The sequence below is a fragment of the Salvelinus alpinus genome, chromosome 10 (genome assembly GCF_045679555.1).
Source record: "Salvelinus alpinus chromosome 10, SLU_Salpinus.1, whole genome shotgun sequence".
NCBI lineage: Eukaryota > Metazoa > Chordata > Actinopteri > Salmoniformes > Salmonidae > Salvelinus > Salvelinus alpinus.
This window is the reverse complement of record NC_092095.1, coordinates 67,367,140-67,387,779: the sequence shown is the minus strand read 5'-3', so window position 1 is coordinate 67,387,779 and position 20,640 is coordinate 67,367,140. Positions and strand designations below refer to the sequence as shown.

At 40.3% G+C, this 20,640-nt stretch overlaps 2 protein-coding genes across 2 annotated transcripts; both read right to left on the bottom strand.

The window, feature by feature from the left end:
- Positions 1–410: 410 nt before the first annotated feature.
- LOC139532698 (uncharacterized) lies at positions 411–4,413 on the bottom strand. Its single transcript, XM_071330639.1, has 5 exons — positions 4,196–4,413; positions 3,473–3,790; positions 3,141–3,264; positions 2,553–2,592; positions 411–2,366 (listed from the first exon to the last, which is right to left on the bottom strand). Exons 1-5 carry the CDS (start codon positions 4,263–4,265, stop codon positions 2,274–2,276), a joined length of 645 nt encoding a protein of 214 aa, XP_071186740.1. The 5' UTR covers positions 4,266–4,413; the 3' UTR covers positions 411–2,273.
- Positions 4,414–12,293: 7,880 nt separating this feature from the next.
- LOC139532694 (OX-2 membrane glycoprotein-like) lies at positions 12,294–16,444 on the bottom strand. The gene is made up of 5 exons (XM_071330633.1): positions 16,177–16,444; positions 15,664–16,005; positions 14,358–14,684; positions 13,632–13,730; positions 12,294–13,418 (listed from the first exon to the last, which is right to left on the bottom strand). The coding sequence occupies exons 1-5, from the start codon at positions 16,214–16,216 to the stop codon at positions 13,354–13,356; spliced, it is 873 nt and encodes a 290-aa protein (XP_071186734.1). The 5' UTR covers positions 16,217–16,444; the 3' UTR covers positions 12,294–13,353.
- Positions 16,445–20,640: the final 4,196 nt, after the last annotated feature.

Below are 20,640 nucleotides of genomic sequence, written 5' to 3'. Positions count from 1 at the left end.
AGTACAGAACTCAATGTCTATCCAACGTTAGTTGTTCAATAGAGAAACAAAGTAAAACGTGGGTTGACTAGTTATAATGGACCTTGAGAGCTGAGAGGAGGAAGTGGTTCTGTTTTCTAGCTTCTACCTGTCTTACTGTTTCAAAGAAACACTTGGACCTCTGCTAGTGCATCTTGGTCTTTGCAAAACACCACAGAGAGTCCAACATATTAACCACAGACACCTCAACAGGTCCACTTCCTTCTTTAGACACAAACAATGATACATTCTGCACCACCACAAGGCTGAAGGGTTCTTATATCATATAAGACTGATGTGGATAATAGTGAGTTTTCCTCTAGAGCAGGGGTGTCAAACTCAAATACCCAGTGGGCCAAAATGTAAAACCTGAACAAAGTCGCGGGCCAACATTGAACAAATGAACCTTTTAATATGGACCCAAACAAGTTTTGCTTTAACATTGAATATGGAACAAGCATCGCTTATTACCATACAATATATAATTTAATAGTGGAGACATGCAAAATCGAATTTCAAATGAAAAAACACATCAATGGCATTCATTTATTAAATAAATAAAAATTAAATAAAAATCGTATGCCTCTTTTCTATTTGCAGCCTTCTGATTTAAATACCAAAATAAACTTTTTCCACTGGCTAATAATTTTACAAATAAAATGATAATAAATCAATCAACCATTCAAGCCCATGCCTTGTAGGAAGAAAAAGTGCACAAAGAAAACGTTAATTATTGCACACTGATCTAATCTGATGTGCCCAAGCCAGATACCTGGCATCTCTTCTTGGATGCTAGTTCATCAATGTCTGGGCTCAGGCTCTGAATCTCTAAATCTTTTCCCTTTTCCATCAGCTGGTCATACAGATTGGTGGCAAGATCACATGTGCGATCAGCTACTGTGTTCCTGCTCAGGCTCACGTTTGAAAATGCTTGCTTTTTCTCTGGGCATACATACGAGGTCACAAACTTTCATCATGCACTTTTTCACGAACTCTCCCTCATTAAAGGGCCGGGCTGATTTTGCGATCTCTGCTGCCACTAAATAACTAGCCTTTACAGCAGCCTCACTTTGTGATGTGGCTTTTTTGAACATATTCTGTTGTGAAACCAAACTAATTTTCATCTCCTCTACTTTCTGGCTCCTTTGAGTCATGTCCAGGTCCTTGTATTTGTCATGGTGTTTCGTTTCATAGTGTCATCTAATGTTGTACTCCTTACTTACAGCCACGTTGACTCCACAAACAAGACAAACAGGTTTGTCTTTTACATATGTAAACAGATATTCTGCCTCCCACTTGTCCAGAAAGCTCCTGTTTTCTGCCTTTCTTTTCGCCATTTTTGGGAAGGGATAGCGCGCTGACAGTTGTAGCGTCTATGTTGCTATGACTACTGTCACAGAGGAGAGGGCGTTTCTGGGTCCTGTCCTGATTGGCGCGCGAAAACAACAGCAGAGCATTATGGGATTCGTAGTATTAGCGGTGAATGCGCTGTATAATACCGGCGGGCCAGCTCTAGTAGTAATTTGGTATTGTCTCGCGGGCCAAATATAATTACCCCGCGGGCTAAATTTGGCCCGCGGGCCAGAGTTTGACACCCATGCTCTAGAGTGTACATGCTGGGTTAGATACATATAGCCAATACATTATACATATTACTATAGAGTTCATGGATCTGTTTGGAAATGAAGTTTTCATGAATGGTTTAGTTTTGTCGTTACATCTCTAAACTTGAACATGTCATTCATGTCGGCCTACATGATACATGGAGATGGAACATTGAAAACAAGGAAAATACATTGTCATGAAGCATGTTGTGATGACTGTACATCTACTGCTGCAGGGAATATCTTTTACCAATCCAATACACTGACACCTGGAGAAAATACACATGATCACATCTGTCCACAGGAACATTGGTTATACATAATATAATTTAAGGAGTCACATGATCACATCTGTCCACAAGAACATTAGTTCTAGTAACATAATGTGCAGCATTCATACATTAAGTGCTGATATTTACAGCAACAGAAGACGATCTACAGTACAGGACCTATTCAGCCAGGTGTCAGTAACCAATCAATGGAACTATATAAAGTCAGTGTATCAGCTGTAAAAGTAGGGGCATTACAGTAATCAAGATATACAGTAAATGGATATACTGTACAGTTGTATATCCAGGACTGGTGAAATACTATTTAACCCCTAGTGATACAAAAAGTTGTCTAACTCCCTGTTGTCATTGGTCAACGGTGTCAGGGGTTACAGTGTGGCAGCTGGAGGGTTGAGTAGAGCTCACTGTCTCTCCTTGTGAGCGTGCAGTAGAGCTCAATGTCCTGTTGCTCCTCCTACAAATACATTAACAATATGTCACCATATTACACTGTAAAATGTAATATGGGTTTGTGGAAATATTTTGAATGTTGTCAAATTCAATTGAAAATGTGAAAGAGCATAGTCTGCAGATGCCTTACGACAACATTTAACAGCAAGCAGTAACATCCCTGACAGAAAAGACAGTGTTGTTGCATCACCTCTTTAAAGGTGTACACCGCTTTCTGCTGAGTTCTCCTGCTGTGTAAAAGAAGAGAAGACCAGTGAATGAACGTAACATAACATGGTTTTACACAGCTGATGCTTTCTGGAACTAAATGTTTGTGTGTTTGTGCGTGGCTGAATGCATGTTTTTTTCCGACACTAATTTTTGACAAGGCAGGAAGTGAGAACCTTCAACAGTTCAGTTATTGGTGACTTACAATATAACCTTATCGAGTCAGACTCGAATGTAGGTCAAGTAGCCTATTTCATAACCTCATGTATTTCATATGACCTCAGTTAGATCTGTTCATGCTCTCTTGCCAGCTCTTTGTCACTCACAGTCACACCATTGACATTTACTTGGCAAGAGAGCACAAACATATCTTGGACCTACTGTATAGTCTACCGCATATTTCTGAGGCCCATAGTTCTCCATGTGAATTATAGATCAGATTGCTATTTGAGATTGAACTTACAGTATATTATTACAGTACCTCTATAACAAATTAATTGATTAATTAAAATACCAAATATGTCAAATACCCATCAACTTTTCATTTAACAAGCTAATAAGAATCTCTTACTTGAGATTACATTTCCTCCTGATTATTCCAACAAGGACCACGACAGCTACAAATCCTACAAAGGCTGGTATTATCATGACATTGAAAGGACGTATGAAAGAAAGGTTGTTTGAGACATGTGATCCTGAAAAAGAAAAGAGAAGAAGTCATTGTGATCCTATATGGCTTGTTTCTCTTCCTCCACTCTGGTCATTTACATTGTTGACAGATGCTCAGTTTGAACACTATTTTTATTACAATCCAGTTCACTTGGACTGAGATGGTAGAGATGACTAAATGAAACCAAACATTCACAGTACAAGCTAAATGTGACACGCAAACCAAACACTTACCATTGACAGAAATATTGAGATGCAAACAATGTGTTCCTCGATTATGTACACACTCACAGGTGTAGTTCCCTTCATCAGATGGTTGTATGTTGGTGATGTGTAGAAACACTCCACCATTCTCTGTCTGCAGTGTGACTCTGGGGTCACAAGTGCTGTCTGTACCATTTTGGTCAAACCGAAGAGACACTTGACACTCATCCCCACTACTTATCACTTTATCTATCTTACATATTACAAACATCATGGTATGAATGGTTTGGTTTGGACAGGCAAGAGTGCCCAAATCTGCTCCTGTTTCCAATGTTTTCACTCGAATCTCTGTAAACATGAAGGAAAATGGTTTGTGAGTGTATTGTTACAGTACATTTAAAATGTTTGTTTTGCATTGAATAGCATTACAATTGCGATGCACCGTTTGTTGCATAGGACAAAGGTGTGTGTATGTATGTATGTATGTATGTGTGTGTGTGTGTGTGTGTGTGTGTGTGTGTATATATATATATATATATATATATATATATATATATATAACATTTTGACACAGTTTCTGTTTCCATGAATGCAGTTCAGATTGTGCTGAGTGGAACTCCTGTTGTTATACGAGGTAATGCTAATGCCGTTAAAATTTAACAAATGAAACATGAGGACAGGACATCTTTCCTTTTTCAGTGTTGTACAAACTGTACATGCGTGCTGTGTGTTTGAGAAAAGGACAAATCTTACCTTGAAAGGCTGTGCACACACCCCACACCAGCAGAAGCAGAGAAAGCCTGAATGCTCGTCTTCCACACATAATGACCAACTGCAGAACCAGACGTTAGTCCAATATTTTCTGCTCAGATCGACAGCAGAATAAAAGTCAAACTAAAGTGATGGTCATTTGACAGGTTTGACCCAGTTACATGATCTTGTGCTGTCTGAGAGGAGGAAGTGGTGCTGTGTAAATGTATTCTATCTTCTAAGTGGGACTTTCACAATGACAACACATCTCTTGGGCTTAACAGGAAATACACATGTCAAGAGGTCCACTTCCTGCTCTAGAAACAATGATAGATTCTGACAGCACCCCAAGAATGTGGGAGGTTTATATCAAGTGTATGTAAGTGATGGTTATTTTTATTTGTATTCATTATGGATCCCCATTAGCTGCTGCCTTGGCAGATCTAATGTTACTGCTTGTATGAGTTCCTTGATGTGGAATAAAGTGTTAGATCTGGTCCTCCAGGTTAATAACAGGAAATGAACTGACCCAGTGCTATGTTTATGATAAAGCTAGTTATTATAATCATTCAATTATGTCCTTTTTATATACCAATGCCTTATTAATACATCTGCAGCAGGGCAATAAAGTCCAGGGGCCTCATTTATAAACCCTTCGTACTTATAAAATAGAGCCCAGAATGTGTGTGCACCAGTAGGGGTGCAATGGTAAAATCACCAGGGAAGCCAATATCAGATAAAAGCCATATTACAACCTATGTGTTGTGATAATTGCATTGTTTGCTCTGTAACCTGTTAGTTCATATGCCTTGACACCGTGATATATAGGCCTAAAGACAGAGACAATAAGAAGACACAGTGGCAGAATAAATTCCACCACGCCTTTGTTTAATTATAAAACCGGAGAGCAACATCTGTCCAGTGAAGTCTACAAAACATATTGCATGTAACAAACAGTTATATGACCTACAGCATGGTCAAGCAAGGTAATGTTTCCGACATTTTCAGACTACTAAACAACTATTGATTTAGAACCATGGAGAGTTACAGCAAGTCACAAAGAAAACAGGAGCTGCCTCCACTATTCCAGCACCATTTCAACTTCAACATTTCAACATATAATCACCTATTCTTAGTCTAATACAGTGATAACTGAAAGATACCCAAAACGATTTAGTCCAATCAATGTAAGCTAAATATGTGGCTGTCCATGGTACTGATTTCTCTCTCTGTGTGTGCGTGTGTGCGTGTGTGTGTGTGTGTGTGTGTGCGTGTGTGTGTGTGTGTGTGTGTGTGTGTGTGTGTGTGTGTGTGTGTGTGTGTGTGTGTGTGTGTGTGTGTGTGTGTGTGTGTGTGTGTGTGTGTGTGTGTGTGTGTGTGTGTGCAAGTAGAAAAAACAAGTTGACTCACCCTACTTGTAGAGAAACGCCAATAACATCCTCAACTTTCATGTTGCCGAAACGGTCTATCACTCTGTCACTCTTTTAGTTTTTGTTGTCCTAGGCTACCTGGCTAAAATACTTGCTCGCTAGACTAACTTCCTTTCATGGAAAATAATACACCAGGCCAGCTAGTTAACATTAGCATACTACATCTAGCTACATGTTGAACTTCCATCCTCTCAAGCCAGGGCTGTTAAGAGCCTCCTTAAAGGAGGGAGGTGCAGGAATCCGGAGCAGGAGAACAAGGAAGTCCCAGTGGCACAATTGTTTATTTAAGACGTCCCAGCTCAGCAACAACATGGGGGAGAATACTCCCATCGAGGTCGCCACCCACAGGGAAATAAACGTTACACGCGGAGGAGAAACCTCTACTCCTAAACACATACCAAACGGTACAAACTGCATGTAGGAAGAAAACCTCGTGGTGCAGACACGCACCCCTAACAAAGATACCACAGCAAACATTCCCGCACAAAGACTAGCAGGTAGCGGAGGTAAATAAACCCCCCGAAATCAACTAATAGGATACAGGTGAAACAATACAGACAGACACAAACGAAAAGGAAAAATGAATCGGTGGCAGCTAGTAGGCCGGCGACGACGACCGCCGAGCACCGCCCGAACAGGGAGAGGAGCCACCTTCAGTGGAAGTCGTGACAGTAACCCCCCCGACGCGCGGCTCCCGCAGTGCGCCGACGCCGGCCTCGAGGACGACCCGGAGGACGAGGCACAGGGCGATCCGGATGGAGGCGGTGAAACTCACTCAGCAGAGATTAATCCAAGACGTCCTCCACCGGCACCCAGCATCCCTCCTCCAGACCGTACCCCTCCCAATCCACGAGGTACTGCAGGCCCCTCACCCGACGCCTGGAATCCAGTATGGGTCGCACTGTGTACGCCGGGGCCCCCTCGATGTCCAGGGGGGGCTGAGGGACCTTCCGCACCTCAGCTCCTTGAAGCGGACCAGCTACCACCGGCCTGAGGAGAGACACATGAAACGAGGGGTTAATACGACAATAAGGGGGAGCTGTAACCTATAACACACCTCGTTTATTCTCCTCGGGGCTTTAAATGGCCCCACAAACCGCAGACCCAGCTTCCGGCAGGGCAGGCGGAGGAGCAGGTTCACTCCCCAATGAGCGGCGTTGTGGCACTAAGTGATGGTTGTATGGGGACTTTGTTTATGGCTCTATCTCTTCCTAAGTGTCAAAGGAACTCAAAAGAAAAGGAATGAAAGCATAAACAAAAGATATACAAAATATAGTTCTCACACAAAAATCATCTAATTGGACTGTATTCTATATACGTCCAATGTCCTGGCAAAATGACTATCATGGCATTGTCTCTAATGCCATATCTAGGGTTTTCCTACTTGGTGTGTTGCTTAGGCACTATCCTAAGTTGACAACTATATGATAAGTCTACAGCTGTAAGGCACTAGTTTTGGGTAGTCTACAGGGATGACCTATGAACTTCTGGGAAGAAAACTGATGAGTACTGTAGCCGAGTCAAAGGCCTCAAAGTAAATGTTCAACTTTACTAAGGCTGGTATTTTGCTCGAACCCTTAAGTGATCCTAGCAAAAATCCTAATTGGATGTTCCGTTGTGCATGTGCGTTTATGCTTACACAAGCGCGCATGTCAAGGGAAGAAAACCAAGTATCCTGGCAGATTACAACTTGTTCAGAATGAGTCTGACGTAGTCAGGTAATTTTCAGGTCAATGCCTGGAGGTCAGTCAGAATTGGTGTCGAGGGAATCTGTAGTGGTTTTACTACAAGTCACTGTGTCTTCCACTATTGTAGTGGCGATAGGTATGAAGAAGTCTATTTCATAGCTATGTTATCCACGGAGGAGCTAACCTCACGACGGAAGTACTCTTTAAGTATTGGACCAGTCGTACGTGGTTGTACGCAGTTGTATCTAACCTAAATCAACTCACAACCAGCTAATTATTAAAATTATGTGTGCTAGATTAGAGTTGCATTGAAAACCTATAGCACGGTAGCTCTCCAGGAACAGGGTTGGAGATTCCTGCAGTATAGAGTATAGTATTGTGATGTACTCAGAAGGGGGAGTAGAGAACTAGTCTATAATCTAGTCTCGGTACAGTAGGAGGAAGTTATGAATGAAAGGGCTTTTAAACTGACTGCAGTATGGGTTAGTAACTGACTGCAGTATGGGTTAGTAACTGACTGCAGTATGGGTTAGTAACTGACTGCAGTATGGGTTAGTAACTGACAGCAGTATGGGTTAGTAACTGACAGCGGTATGGGTTAGTAACTGACTGCGGTATGGGTTAGTAACTGACTGCAGTATAGGTTAGTAACTGACTGCAGTATGGGTTAGTAACTGACTGCAGTATGGGTTAGTAACTGACTGCAGTATGGGTTAGTAACTGACTGCAGTATGGTTAATAACTGACAGCAGTATGGGTTAGTAACTGACTGCAGTATGGTTAATAACTGACAGCAGTATGGGTTAGTAACTGACTGCGGTATGGGTTAGTAACTGACTGCAGTATGGGTTAGTAACTGACAGCAGTATGGGTTAGTAACTGACAGCAGTATGGGTTAGTAACTGACTGCAGTATGGGTTAGTAACTGACAGCAGTATGGGTTAGTAACTGACTGCAGTATGGGTAAGTAACTGACTGCAGTATGGGTAAGTAACTGACTGCAGTATGGGTTAGTAACTGACAGCAGTATGGGTTAGTAACTGACTGCAGTATGGGTTAGTAACTGACAGCAGTATGGGTTAGTAACTGACTGCAGTATGGGTAAGTAACTGACTGCAGTATGGGTTAGTAACTGACTGCAGTATGGGTTAGTAACTGACAGCAGTATGGGTTAGTAACTGACTGCAGTATGGGTTAGTAACTGACAGCAGTATGGGTTAGTAACTGACTGTAGTATGGGTTAGTAACTGACAGCAGTATGGGTTAGTAACTGACAGCAGTATGGGTTAGTAACTGACTGCAGTATGGGTAAATAACTGACTGCAGTATGGGTTAGTAACTGACTGCAGTATGGGTTAGTAACTGACTGCAGTATGGGTTAGTAACTGAATGCAGTATGGGTAAGTAACTGACTGCAGTATGGGTTAGTAACTGACTGCAGTATGGGTAAATAACTGACTGCAGTATGGGTTAGTAACTGACAGCAGTATGGGTTAGTAACTGACTGCAGTATGGGTTAGTAACTGACAGCAGTATGGGTTAGTAACTGACAGCAGTATGGGTTAGTAACTGACTGCAGTATGGGTTAGTAACTGACAGCAGTATGGGTTAGTAACTGACAGCAGTATGGGTTAGTAACTGACTGCAGTATGGGTTAGTAACTGACTGCAGTATGGGTAAGTAACTGACTGCAGTATGGGTTAGTAACTGACAGCAGTATGGGTTAGTAACTGACTGCAGTATGGGTTAGTAACTGACAGCAGTATGGGTTAGTAACTGACAGCAGTATGGGGTAGTAACTGACTGCAGTATGGGTAAGTAACTGACTGCAGTATGGGTTAGTAACTGACTGCAGTATGGGTTAGTAACTGACAGCAGTATGGGTTAGTAACTGACTGCAGTATGGGTTAGTAACTGACAGCAGTATGGGTTAGTAACTGACTGCAGTATGGGTTAGTAACTGACAGCAGTATGGGTTAGTAACTGACAGCAGTATGGGTTAGTAACTGACTGCAGTATGGGTAAATAACTGACTGCAGTATGGGTTAGTAACTGACTGCAGTATGGGTTAGTAACTGACTGCAGTATGGGTTAGTAACTGAATGCAGTATGGGTAAGTAACTGACTGCAGTATGGGTTAGTAACTGACTGCAGTATGGGTTAGTAACTGACTGCGGTATGGGTTAGTAACTGACAGCAGTATGGGTAAGTAACTGACTGCAGTATGGGTTAGTAACTGACAGCAGTATGGGTTAGTAACTGACTGCAGTATGGGTTAGTAACTGACAGCAGTATGGGTTAGTAACTGACAGCAGTATGGGTTAGTAACTGACTGCAGTATGGGTAAATAACTGACTGCAGTATGGGTTAGTAACTGACTGCAGTATGGGTTAGTAACTGACTGCAGTATGGGTTAGTAACTGAATGCAGTGTGGGTAAGTAACTGACTGCAGTATGGGTTAGTATCTGACTGCAGTATGGGTAAGTAACTGACTGCAGTATGGGTTAGTAACTGACAGCAGTATGGGTTAGTAACTGACTGCAGTATGGGTTAGTAACTGACAGCAGTATGGGTTAGTAACTGACAGCAGTATGGGTTAGTAACTGACTGCAGTATGGGTTAGTAACTGACAGCAGTATGGGTTAGTAACTGACAGCAGTATGGGTTAGTAACTGACTGCAGTATGGGTTAGTAACTGACTGCAGTATGGGTTAGTAACTGACTGCAGTATGGGTTAGTAACTGACTGCAGTATGGGTAAGTAACTGACTGCAGTATGGGTTAGTAACTGACAGCAGTATGGGTTAGTAACTGACTGCAGTATGGGTAAATAACTGACTGCAGTATGGGTTAGTAACTGACTGCAGTATGGGTTAGTAACTGACTGCAGTATGGGTTAGTAACTGAATGCAGTATGGGTAAGTAACTGACTGCAGTATGGGTTAGTAACTGACTGCAGTATGGGTTAGTAACTGACTGCGGTATGGGTTAGTAACTGACAGCAGTATGGGTTAGTAACTGCCAGCAGTATGGGTAAGTAACTGACTGCAGTATGGGTTAGTAACTGACTGCAGTATGGGTTAGTAACTGACTGCAGTATGGGTTAGTAACTGACTGCAGTATGGGTTAGTAACTGACTGCAGTATGGGTTAGTAACTGACTGCAGTATGGGTTAGTAACTGACTGCAGTATGGGTTAGTAACTGACAGCAGTATGGGTTCATGTGTTGAATTATTAAAGTAACATCAACTACAGAATGTGTGGACATCAGTGAATATAAGGAACTATGGCTACAGATCAATCCTCTTTGTTCACTGATTAAATCATAGTTTTTAGACAGTGACTTTCACTGCACTGTAATGTTTATGCAGTGACTTTCACTACACTATACAGTTTATGCAGTGACTTTCACTATACTGTACAGTTTATACAGTCCCTTTCAATACTCTATACATGCATTTCACTACATTACATTCATCATTTAACTTTAATTTAGCCTATAGCAAGGGTGTCAAACTCATTACATGGAGTGTCTGCAAGTTTTTCTTTTTTACTTTCAATTAATACAGACAACCAGGTGAGGCGAGTTCCTTACTAATTAGTGACCTTAATTCATAAATCAAGTACGAGGGTGGAGCGAAATCCTGCAGACACTCGGCCCTCCGTGGAATGAGTTTGACATGTGGCCTAAAGCTATATATAGCCTATACCTATATAAATAAAATCATGAATGTAGTGAAATACAGGTTTGAACTGCTGTAAAAAGCACTACATTTCATAAAGAAAAGCAATAGTATCAGCAATATTGTGTACATTCAGAAAACAATTCTGACAAATGCAGTATATCATGCATAAAACTAATTTGTCAGGTTTTGGCCAGGACTGTTTAGGTTTTGTTCACTAGATGTCCCCCTTGCACCTTTTTTGTACCTTTTTTGTTTTTCTTGCTCCAATTATTGTTTGCACCTGTAAGTCATTCCCTTGTTAGTATTTAAACCCTGTGTGTTCCTTAGTTCCTTGCTCAGTGTTTGTAAGTTAGCACCCAGCCCCAGCCCAAGCCTTGTTTTATATAGACTTTTCTCTTGTTGGATTTTCCAGAGGTTCTCTGGTTTTGTTCTTGTTTATTATTTGAGTAGTCTTTTGAGGTTTGTTTTTCCCTGCTGTTTTTTACCACTTTGTGGATTTTTAGTTGTATTTTGGAGGATATCCATTTTTCATTAAACCACCATCTCTAGTACTGCTGTGTCTGCCTCATCTTCTGGGTTCTGCCAATTATTAAGTGACTGTTTCTCGCACCGGGTCCTGACATAATTACCTCACCTTTTAGAAATTACTAGACTGTTAGTATAATAAACAGTTAGCTGTAGTGTGCAGGAGACATGGTGAAAATGTGCAGGAGACCTGGTGAAAATGTGAGTTCTCTTATAGAAAGGGAATTTTAATTTCCCTCTGTGTCCAACCAACATGAGGTTGAATCACATATGGCCCCTCCCCATACACCAGGCTAAAAGTAACTTCAGCTGGTGAGATTTTATTCATATATTTTTTATGTTTTTCTTCCATAGTGTGTAAGCCAATGTCAGAACCACTGTTTTACCAGTTTTAGTTGTGAAGTTTAAAGGAGCTCTTCTCAGGTAATAAAACAGATAGGAGCTGAAATATTACACACACATAGCCAAGTGAGCCTGGCGCAGAGCTATAAGAACCTACCCCTGATTTTAAATGGTGATGTTACTGAAACAGAGCTATAACAACCTACCCCTGATTTTTAAGTTGTGATATTACTGTAAACAAGGAGGAGCTATAACAACCTACCCCTGATTTTAAGTTGTGATATTACTGTAAACAAGGAGACAATTGGCAGTTGTTTTTTTTAAATACAGCGAATAGTTTTATATCAAACAGGTGGTAACACAATCCATAAATCCATTTAAAGAATGTTTTCGAATATTAAACAACCGAAAACATTGTACAGATCAAGCGAGAATAATTGCCTGATGTATAAACAGCGTCAAATCAAATGGAAATTGGAATCGAACACAACAAGCAACATCCATAATCAAAATAAATAACAATAGGAACTCAAACATGAGGATATAACAAACAATCAAAGAGCAAACATTATCACCATTACATTCTAAGGGCTTAAATACATTCACACATTACACTGACATAACATGAAGAAAAACAAAACTCTGTAGATCCATAGATTTATAATAACAATACACTGTAAACTTAACTTGAACAAAAGTGCAACAAGGTCAATCATATTGAAGTGGGTTGAAATAAAATAAATTAATAGGTTATTTAAAACCATAAAATAAATAGATCAATCTATTCTACTTGGTGTATGTTATAATAAAGTACATTCAAACAGTAGGTGGTGCTGTCCTAATAGATGAGGTAACCTAGCCTGACGACTCAAACTAAATTATTCCACTGCTTTGTCGTTCACTACATACTTTAGTATGAATATGTTTAGGGTTATTATTGAAGTTGTTTGTGGTGACGAGGGGCACGACGGGCGTTGTACAAAACAATGTCTTCAGCAATTGGATTGTCTCTAACCAATCAGAGTAACAGCCAGTGATGAATTTTCAAACCTCTGTTTTATCCACGTGTGTTCTAGCTCTGACTCAACCCATCGTTACCGGACAAATCAGATGGCCCCGAATGTGTTGGCATTCGGTGAAATGTTGGTGTAGGTAATCAAATCCAGACTCATTGCGATGAAGAAACTAACGTCCTTGGGCGTGGCGTTTGGGTAGCCAGGCAACAGGTAGCCTACCTCATATCACGACAGTCACCTACAAGAGGTCATCAATCTCTCAAACCTAAAAGTGCCATTTCAGTACCTCTAAACAGCATTAACCATATCATGGCTTGTATAATGCATGTGTTAATTAGCTTATTTATGACTGTGTAAGAATGATTCAACAAGGTTCAACATCCAGGCTCAGTAACAACAGGTGCTCCAGTCCTCAACAAAAACAGCGGTCAGCTACAGTGCATATAAGCACGGTCAGCAACAACAGACAGATGTTTACACAATGCTCCTAAGAGGGTCCTGCTCGTCTGCTGTGGTTGTCAACGCTGCTTGCCTGCAACCTGCCAGATAGAATGTGAAGGTTACTATACTGTACTACAGTGAATCTGAAAGGACGTTATCTATAAACATTGCTGAGCTCTAAGGCATGCGTTGCTCACAGTTTGTCTGATAAAAGACAGAACCATATATAGAGTTGATGACTCAATTCATTCCATTTGTCTTACTAAGACGATTAAAATAAAGATATTACACATAATCTTGTGCGGACTTACCTTTTTTCTTTTGAAGCTCGACACAGCCAAAGATGACTAAAAGGGAAATGATTAGGAATACTGGAATGGCAACAGCCCACAGGGATGTCCTCTTGTCATCTGGAAGATGAAACATGAAATTCCAGTGAGCATGTGTTTGGAGATAGCATTTACTCTGAAGAGAAAGACGAGGAATTTTACACCCTTCCTTTTTAATGCATTCAGTTTGAATAACATGTTGACATCATGTTCTGTCCCATCTATCCAATCATATCATCCATCACGTAGCTTCCCTGAGGGGCTGGAAACTACCCAGAACTCAACACAACACTTGACTACAGTGTGATTTTAAAAGGGAGTGACTCGTGATGCTTTACCATGGTAGTCAACATTAAACCCAACTGGTGAGATAACATTACTAACAGCACTAATAGCATCACAACATTAGCCTCTTGGAACCAGCCTGAAATCGCTGCGTTCTGTTTTCAGGAAACAGAATGTCGCGCTATTGCACGATGATGTTGGTCACAAGGCTATCACAACATGCCCCTGGGGATGATGTAGCCTGATAAATAGAACGCCAAATTCATGTATCCAAATGTAAATGTTTATTATTAATATCATGAATTTGGCATGCTGTTTATAGAGCTAGGGATGATGTTTTCTCAATGTTGTTTTCAGGTTGGACCATTCTGACACGCTAAAAGAGTATCGTCTAGAAGTATATAATACGTCAACATCACGTACCCTCTTCAACCTCCCTCTCTCCAGGGAGAATAGGAAGCAGGACCCGCTCGTGTCTCTCTGTCCTCATCCCATTGTTTATGATACAGTCCACGTATCCCCCTGAGCCTGGCAACAGTTGGAGGGTGATGTTGCTATTGGCTGTGACAGTTTGGTCTTTGTTAATGACAGTCCAGTTGTTAGGTGTCTTTATGAGTGCTGCTGCAGAAATGTTCCATTGGATCCAAGGTGCTGGTTTACCTGTGGCAGAGCAGCTGACCACAACTTCCATGTCTGATTCAGGTTCAGTGCTGGGGACTTTTTGCATTGTGGCTTTCACTTCTGATACACCTTTGAATAGATGAAACAGGGAATATTAGATCTTATTGAGTTTATTTATATTACTTATTTTACCTTTATTTTACCAGACAGATCAATTAAGAAGAGCTTTCAAAATATGTATCATGTTTTCATACATGTTTTGACACCAGCAAATGTCCCTTATTAATGCATGCAGAGTTCATGGTCATTCAGACATTTTTGGGAAATCCTGCCAGTGATGTAACAATGCCAATATGGTGATTTATACTTGCAGTTAGCTGGTGTTCTAAAGCATAGTGTTTTTATTCCCCTAATAAACCCATAATAAACCCTTTACACAACCATACTGTATTATTCAGATATATCATTCCTTAGCAAATGTCCTGCAGTAAAGGGTGACTAAAGGATTATTCTATATTTGGCGAAGCACCAGATGTAAGGACCTTTATATTACCTGTATTGGTGGTTTAGCTTAAAACTGTCTTAGTGAAGCATCTACACTACATTCGGAAATTATTCAGACCGCTTCCCTTTTTCCACATTCAGTTATGTGACAGACTTATTCTAAAATTGATTGAATAAATACAAATTCCTCATCAATCTACACACAATACCCCATAATGACAAAGCAAAAACATGTTTAGACATTTTTGCAAATCTTTATTTAAAAAAAAATCTATTTTAGGCTGTAATGTAACAAAATGTGCAAAAAGTCAAGGGGTCTGAATACTTTCCGAATGTACTGAAGGTACTACTTATGAAGTCTTTATGAATGCTCCATAAGAGGATACCGTCAGTGACTTTCACTTCTATTCCAGTACCAGCACACCCGATTCAACTAGGTCTAATCAAGGGCTGGATAATTAGTTAACCAGGTGTGCTTGTACCTCTGCTGATTTACGATTATTATTTTGAGTTACAATATCACTTACATTAAAATATAACTTCAACTGAATAGAGAACAATAGAGGGAAGCCCTAAAACTGTTATTATTCAGTGCATTAAATACCTTGAACGGTAAGACACGTCTGCTTGCGTCTTGATCCACTCGGGTAAACATTGAAGGAACAAATATAGCAGGCGTCGTCCGACCATGTTACGTTCTTCACGGTAATAGACGTCGAGTTGAGAGACGCCTCCGTGAAAACCACCTTGCCTCGGTGCGGGTCTATGATTTGAGCGCCAAACCGCTTGCTGTAGGTGGCCAGATTCTCCACCGAGTCGTCTTTGAACAGCCTCTGCCAGGTGACTTGCAGCACACCTGTCGGGTCTGCATGGGTGCAGGTATATGATGCGTCGCCATTGAAGTCAACCCTGGTGTCTCCTCTAGCTACGATGTTGACAGAGACCGCTACAAAAGGAAGAAGGCAAGTTAACAGTTAAATAAATAAAACAAGTTTAGCCTACATACAAAATAATAAATTACCTGTCAAACGTGGGAAATGTTGTTTACTTAACATATCTCATCTTATATGAGCAGAATCAACCCCTAGTCAGAAGCCATGGAAAACAATTTAATTACCTTCAGAGAGCAGGCATAAGAGAATGAGAAAAGTATTCATTCTCAGCTGGTGAATGTTGACTTATGCTCATGGTTTTCTTTCTCACGTTGGACCATAATATATTGCTTCGTTAGTTGCACGTGAAGTGAGTCAGATTCAACGAAAGGGAAAGAATGTTTTAGGAAATCCCTTATTGTTGATGGGGTATAGATTAGCCTCGTTCCCCAGTGGTTCCCGGCCGTAGCCAATTACAACGTGACATCTACTGTAACGTACATGACAGGAAAAAGGAACTGTTAGTTCTTTATTTTTTGTGGCTCACGTTAGGCTGAAGCTGAATGACGTCATAGCAACAAAATAAACGCGGAAATGTATTTATTTCGACGTAATATTTTGGGATGTTCACCAGCTCTATGCCGAACTAAACTACAAATTAGAGGCCACCTCATCAAAGGCATCGAAAGGCTACTGTAACCACAGCAAGTTCCAAACCAATTGGCTGCTAATGCTCCACCCCAGAAACTAAACACGCCTACACTTGATGAACATAGCATAGTATACATTTCAGTCAATCTACAGTACCAGTCAAAAGTCTGAACACACCTACTCATTCAAGGGTTTATCTTTATTTTCACTAGTGTCTACATTTTAGAATAATAGTGAAGACATAAATGATGAAATAACACATATGGAATCATGTAGTAACCATAAGTGTTAAACAAATCAAAATATATTTGAGATTTTTCAAAGTAGCCACCCATTTGCCTTTGACCGCTTTGCACACTCTTGGCATTCTCTCAACCAGCTTCACCTGGAATGCTATTCCAACAGTCTTGAAGGAGTTCCCACATATGCTGAGCAGTTGTTGGCTGCTTTTCCTGCAGTCCAATTCATCCCAAACCACCTCAATTGGGTTGAGATCGGGTGATTGTGAAGGCCATCTGATGCAGCACTCCATCACTCTCCTTCTTGGTCAAATAGCCCTTACACAGCCTGGAGGTGTGTTGGGTCATTGTCCTGTTGAAAAACAAATGATAGTCTCACTAAGCGCAAACCAGTTGGGATGGCGTATCGCTGCAGAATGCTGTGGTAGCTATGCTGGTTAAGTGTGCCTTGAATTCTAAATAAATCACAGACAGTGTCACCAGCAAAGCACCTCCACCTCCATGCTTCACGGTGGGAACCACACATTCAGAGATCATCCGTTCACCTACTCTGCGTCTCACAAAGATACGGTGGTTGGAACCACAAATCAAACATTTGTACTCATCAGACCAAAGGACAGATTTCCACCGGTCTAATGTCCATTGCTAGTGTTTCTTGGCCCAAGCAAGTCTCTTCTTATTATTGGTGTCCTTTAGTAGTGGTTTCTTTGCAGCAATTTGACCATGAAGGCGTGACGCATGCAGTCTCCTCTGAACAGTTGATGTTGAGATGTGTCTGTTACTTGAACTCTGTGAAGCATTTATTTGGGCTGCAATTTCTGAGGCTGGTAACTCTAATGAATTTATCTATGGGTTTTCCTTTCCTGTGGCGGTCCTCATTAGAGCCAGTTTCATCATAGTGCTTGAGGGTTTTTGCGACTGCACTTGAAGAAACTTTAAAAGTTTTTGAAATGTTCTGCATTGATTGACCTCCATGTCTTAAAGTAATGATGGACTGTCATTTCTCTTTGCTTATTTGAGCTGTTCTTGCCATAAAATGGACTTGGTATTTTACCAAATAGGGCTATCATCTGTAAACCACACCTACCTTGTCACAACACAACTGATTGGCTAAAATGCATTAAGAAGGAAAGAAATTCCACAAATGAACTTTTAACAAGGCACACTTGTCAAATGAAATGCATTCCAGGTGACTATCTCATGAAGCTGGTTGAGAGAATGCCAAGAGTGTGCAAAGCTGTCAAGGCAAAGGGTGGCTACTTTGAAGAATCTAAAATATATTTGATTTAACACTTTTTTGGTTACTACATGATTCCAAATGTGTAATTTCATAGTTTTGATGTCTTCACTATTATTCTACAATTTATAAAATATTAAAAAGAAAGAAAGACCCTTACATGAGTAGGTGTACAAACTTTTGACTGGTACTGTACATAAAACATTTTACAATGTGGGAAATGATGACTCCGTGTTATGGTAATAAGGTGAGCATTTTATTAGTGAGACATTTTCAATATTTTAAATCTATTACAGTAGTATGTGTGTCATAGGGGTTCACAGAGTTTTTACTACATGCTTCTCACATGAAGTGCTGCTCTGGAAATTGTGTCAGCAGGAAGTTCCCAGATTCTCCTCCTGGTGGTTGCTGGTCTCCATTGTTAATCTGGTTGTAGGGGTTGTGGGCTTTCCTCTTCCTAGGAGATGTGTAGTGCCTGACTGTGCCTGAATGTCATAGCAAAAGGGGGAAGTCCACTGCCCCAGTGGGTAGAGGACAGGAGTTGCATTACACAAGTGAAACTGAAAGCTCTTTAGATACTTATGTGACTTCATTAATTGAAGGTGATGTTAACATCACGTTAGTGTAACCAGTGGTGTAAAAGTAAAAATACTATCATGTACTTCTTAAGTAGTTTTTGGGCGTATCTGTACTTTACTTTACTATTTATTTTCTTGACAACTTTTACTCCACTACATTCCTAAATAAAATAAGGTACTTTTTACTCCCATACATTGTCCCTAACACCCAAAGGTACTCGTTATATTTTGAATGTTTAGCAGGACAGGAAAATGGTCAAATTCACAAGAATATCTGACAGACTCACTAAACACACATCTTTTGTTTGTAAATGTTGTGTGGTTTGCTTAATATAAGGAATTATAAATTATTTATACTTTTATTTTTGCTACTTAAGTATATTTTAGCAATTACATTTACTTTTGATACTTAATTATTATTACCTTTGTTTAACTAGGCAAGTCAGTTAGGAACAAATTCTTATTTACAATGACAGCCTAGGAACAGTGGGTTAACTGCCTTGTTCAGGGGCAGAACGACAGATTTTTACCTTGTCAGCTCAGGGATTAACCTTTCGGTTACTGGCCCAATGTTCTAACCACTAGGCTACCTGCTGCCTCACTTAATTATATTTCAATTCAAATACTTTCAGACTTTTACTCAAGTAGTATTTTACTGGTTGACTTTCACTTTAGTAATTTTTTATTATGGTATTGTTAAGTATGACAATTGGGTCCACCACTGAGTATAATATAGTTCATTTTATTACCATAATTGGGTTATAATTCTAATGGTACATTTTATTACGTCATAAACTGCATGTCAATTAAAGTATAATCCCATCATTCTGTAATTTTACCATTTACAGTCTAGCTAGGAGTAGCCTTAAGGGTGGCCTAGCGTTGGGCCAATAACTGAAAGGTTGCTGGTTCGAATCCCTGAGCCCACTCCAGGGTTGCCATCAATAATGGCTGATCACCGAGGGTGTCTTGGGGAGTGGCCTAAGAGAAGGTCTGAGTCATGGTTACTGTAGAAAGGAATCAAATGAAAGAGGATCCACTACTGGAGGGTTATTACAATACTCTGGGCCACTCTCAGTGGCCTCGGTAGTAACTGAATCCAATTACAGGAAAGGAGAGCAGTCAAAATGATACTTACAGTAGATACTCATTAGCAGAAATCACTGTACACTTTGAGATCCTGTGATTGTATAAAGGGAATTGGAATGTGTACTAAGAGTTATCTGGTAAAACTGAAAGTAGCCTAGTTTAGAGAGGCGGGCCAGTAACCAGAAGGTTGCCGGTGCAAATCCCATGCCAGACGGGAGAAACTTCTCCAGGGCTTCTGTATTGCAGTGTGTACAGTGTCAAAACACTGTAGGGGCAAATTGTGTACATATGTAGTTTTGATAAAACCCCTGACAGGGGAAATTGAGTAAAAATGTGTGTTCTAATCCGAACATCTGAACCAAACATTTTCATTATATCTTGGGAAGAATCTGTTTAATATTCTGATTAGCAGTTGTGGTCTTAAATTACTGTCTCATTCAACCAGAGGATGATTCCAGCTGCATCTCAACACTTACATATCTAATGTACATAAAAACAGACACAGTGAAAAGACAAAGACGATAACATTTTCTGAAACACATATTTCTTAACAATTGATGTAGTCTACAGCACAGAATATAGAAATACAAGGTATGTTACAAACACAACGGTAAAACATCTAAAGTATGGAGAGAATTCAGTACAATCAGGTGATGCAAGGCTCTTACACAAATATAAAGCATTCACATATGTCATCAGACAGGGCACTTTTCTGGAATTTTTACTTCAGAAATGTTGCATCACTATCCGTTCATAGAGCTGTGAGAGTCCTTATTCAAATGCAGCACAGCGACACCTAGTGGAACTGCAGTTTTATTTTCCTTTTTGTTTCTTTAAAGAAACACAGGAATTAAAATGACTGATTTAATAATGCATGTTGCTGTAAAGGTGACAGACACTCATGGCCTGTCTCTA

What these genes read in the sequence shown, in the direction of transcription:
- LOC139532694 (XM_071330633.1), bottom strand. Translation starts at nt 16,216, where the DNA reads ATGAATACTTTTCTCATTCTCTTATGCCTGCTCTCTGAAG. An exon ending in CTTATGCCTGCTCTCTGAAG is followed by an intron (nt 16,006 to 16,176) that starts GTAATTAAATTG and finishes TTCCTTTTGTAG; the next exon opens with CGGTCTCTGTCAACATCGTA. An exon ending in GACGTGTCTTACCGTTCAAG is followed by an intron (nt 14,685 to 15,663) that starts GTATTTAATGCA and finishes ATCTATTCAAAG; the next exon opens with GTGTATCAGAAGTGAAAGCC.
- LOC139532698 (XM_071330639.1), bottom strand. Translation starts at nt 4,265, where the DNA reads ATGTGTGGAAGACGAGCATTCAGGCTTTCTCTGCTTCTGCTGGTGTGG. An exon ending in TGTGTGCACAGCCTTTCAAG is followed by an intron (nt 3,791 to 4,195) that starts GTAAGATTTGTC and finishes TCATGTTTACAG; the next exon opens with AGATTCGAGTGAAAACATTG. An exon ending in CGGTGTACACCTTTAAAGAG is followed by an intron (nt 2,367 to 2,552) that starts GTGATGCAACAA and finishes ATGTATTTGTAG; the next exon opens with GAGGAGCAACAGGACATTGA.